The sequence below is a fragment of the Lactuca sativa genome, chromosome 8 (assembly GCF_002870075.4).
Source record: "Lactuca sativa cultivar Salinas chromosome 8, Lsat_Salinas_v11, whole genome shotgun sequence".
NCBI classification, from domain to species: Eukaryota; Viridiplantae; Streptophyta; class Magnoliopsida; order Asterales; family Asteraceae; genus Lactuca; species Lactuca sativa.
Window position 1 is genome coordinate 297374675 of NC_056630.2, and position 1324 is coordinate 297375998.

The 1324-nt window shown below is 43.3% G+C and overlaps 1 protein-coding gene across 1 annotated transcript; it reads right to left on the reverse strand.

Moving 5' to 3' along the window:
• Positions 1 to 592: 592 nt before the first annotated feature.
• On the reverse strand, positions 593 to 1066 carry LOC111895902 (uncharacterized). The gene has a single exon (XM_023891948.1). It carries the CDS (start codon positions 1064 to 1066, stop codon positions 593 to 595), a length of 474 nt encoding a protein of 157 aa, XP_023747716.1.
• Positions 1067 to 1324: the final 258 nt, after the last annotated feature.

The following is a 1324-nucleotide window of genomic DNA, read 5'->3' on the forward strand; positions in this document are numbered from 1 at the left end:
AGAGGAGTAGAAGAAGAAAGGAAGAAAAGGGCCAGCTGATGGTCTTATTAGGTTTAAGTTGCGGTCAAATGTGGTCAAAACTGGGTCAACGGAAGTCAATACCTCACGTGGATGCGTCCGCGAGTACACGCGGTCTGCGTGAATTAACATGGAGCACTTCTATTTTGCATACATCACACGCGGTCGACTAGGAGGGTATACGCGGTCTGTTTTAATAACCCACGCGGATGGATCCACGACTACACGCGGTCCGCGTGAATTAGCTTGACCTTCTGTTTTTGATGTAGGACGCGGACATTTTTAGGGACCACACGCAGACCATTTATTTATTAATGCGGACACACCCCTGAGTACACGTGGTCCGCGTGTAACCTGTTGCAATTTCCTCAATTTTCACCCTTTGACCAAAACAAACATCTGGCCTTCAAAATCCAACACTCTTTTATTTCAAGAAGGAAGAAGAAGAAGAAATGTGAAATGCAAAAAGGATCTATCTACGACATTTATTTGGAATTAGAAAAGATGAAAACTTGAAGTTTTCCAAAAATGTCCTTCTTTAACGTCTTTGGCGAGACGTCCTTCCCTTTCGATTTCAGTACATCGGGGCATTCAGTTGGATGACATCTAGGACATTTGCGTTAAAACCTTCATAGAAAGGTTTCAAAGGATGCCCATTGACTTTAAAGATTTGCCCCGTTTCTTCACTTTGGATCTTAACCGCTCCGTGCTCAAAGACTTTTAGCACAACAAATGGACCTATCCATCTTGACCTTAATTTTCCGGGAAATAATTTCAATCGCGAGTGGTAAAGCAAAACCCTATGTCCCGGCTCAAAATGCTTGCGTGTAATGGACTTGTCATGGAAAAGCTTCGTTTTCTCCTTGTAAATTCTCAAGTTTTCATAAGAGTCATTTCTCAATTCTTCCAACTCTTGAAGTTGAAGCTTCCTATGCTTTCCCGCTTCATCGATGTTGAAGTTGCATTGCTTGACCGCCCAAAATGCACGGTGGTCCAATTCCACAGGAAGATGACATGGTTTTCCAAAAACTAATATAAATGGAGACATTCCTATCGGGGTCTTGTAAGCGGTCCGATAGGCCCACAATGCATCATCAAGCCTTGAAGTCCAATCCTTTCTAGTCGGTTTCACATTTTTCTCGAGAATTCTCTTCACCTCACGACTCGAAACCTCCGCTTGGCCATTCGTTTGAGGGTGGTAGGCGGTAGAGACACAATGGGTCACATTGTATTTTTTTTAGCAAGGTCTCCATCATCTTATTGCAAAAATGCATCCCTCGATCACTAATCAAAGCCCTAGGCACAC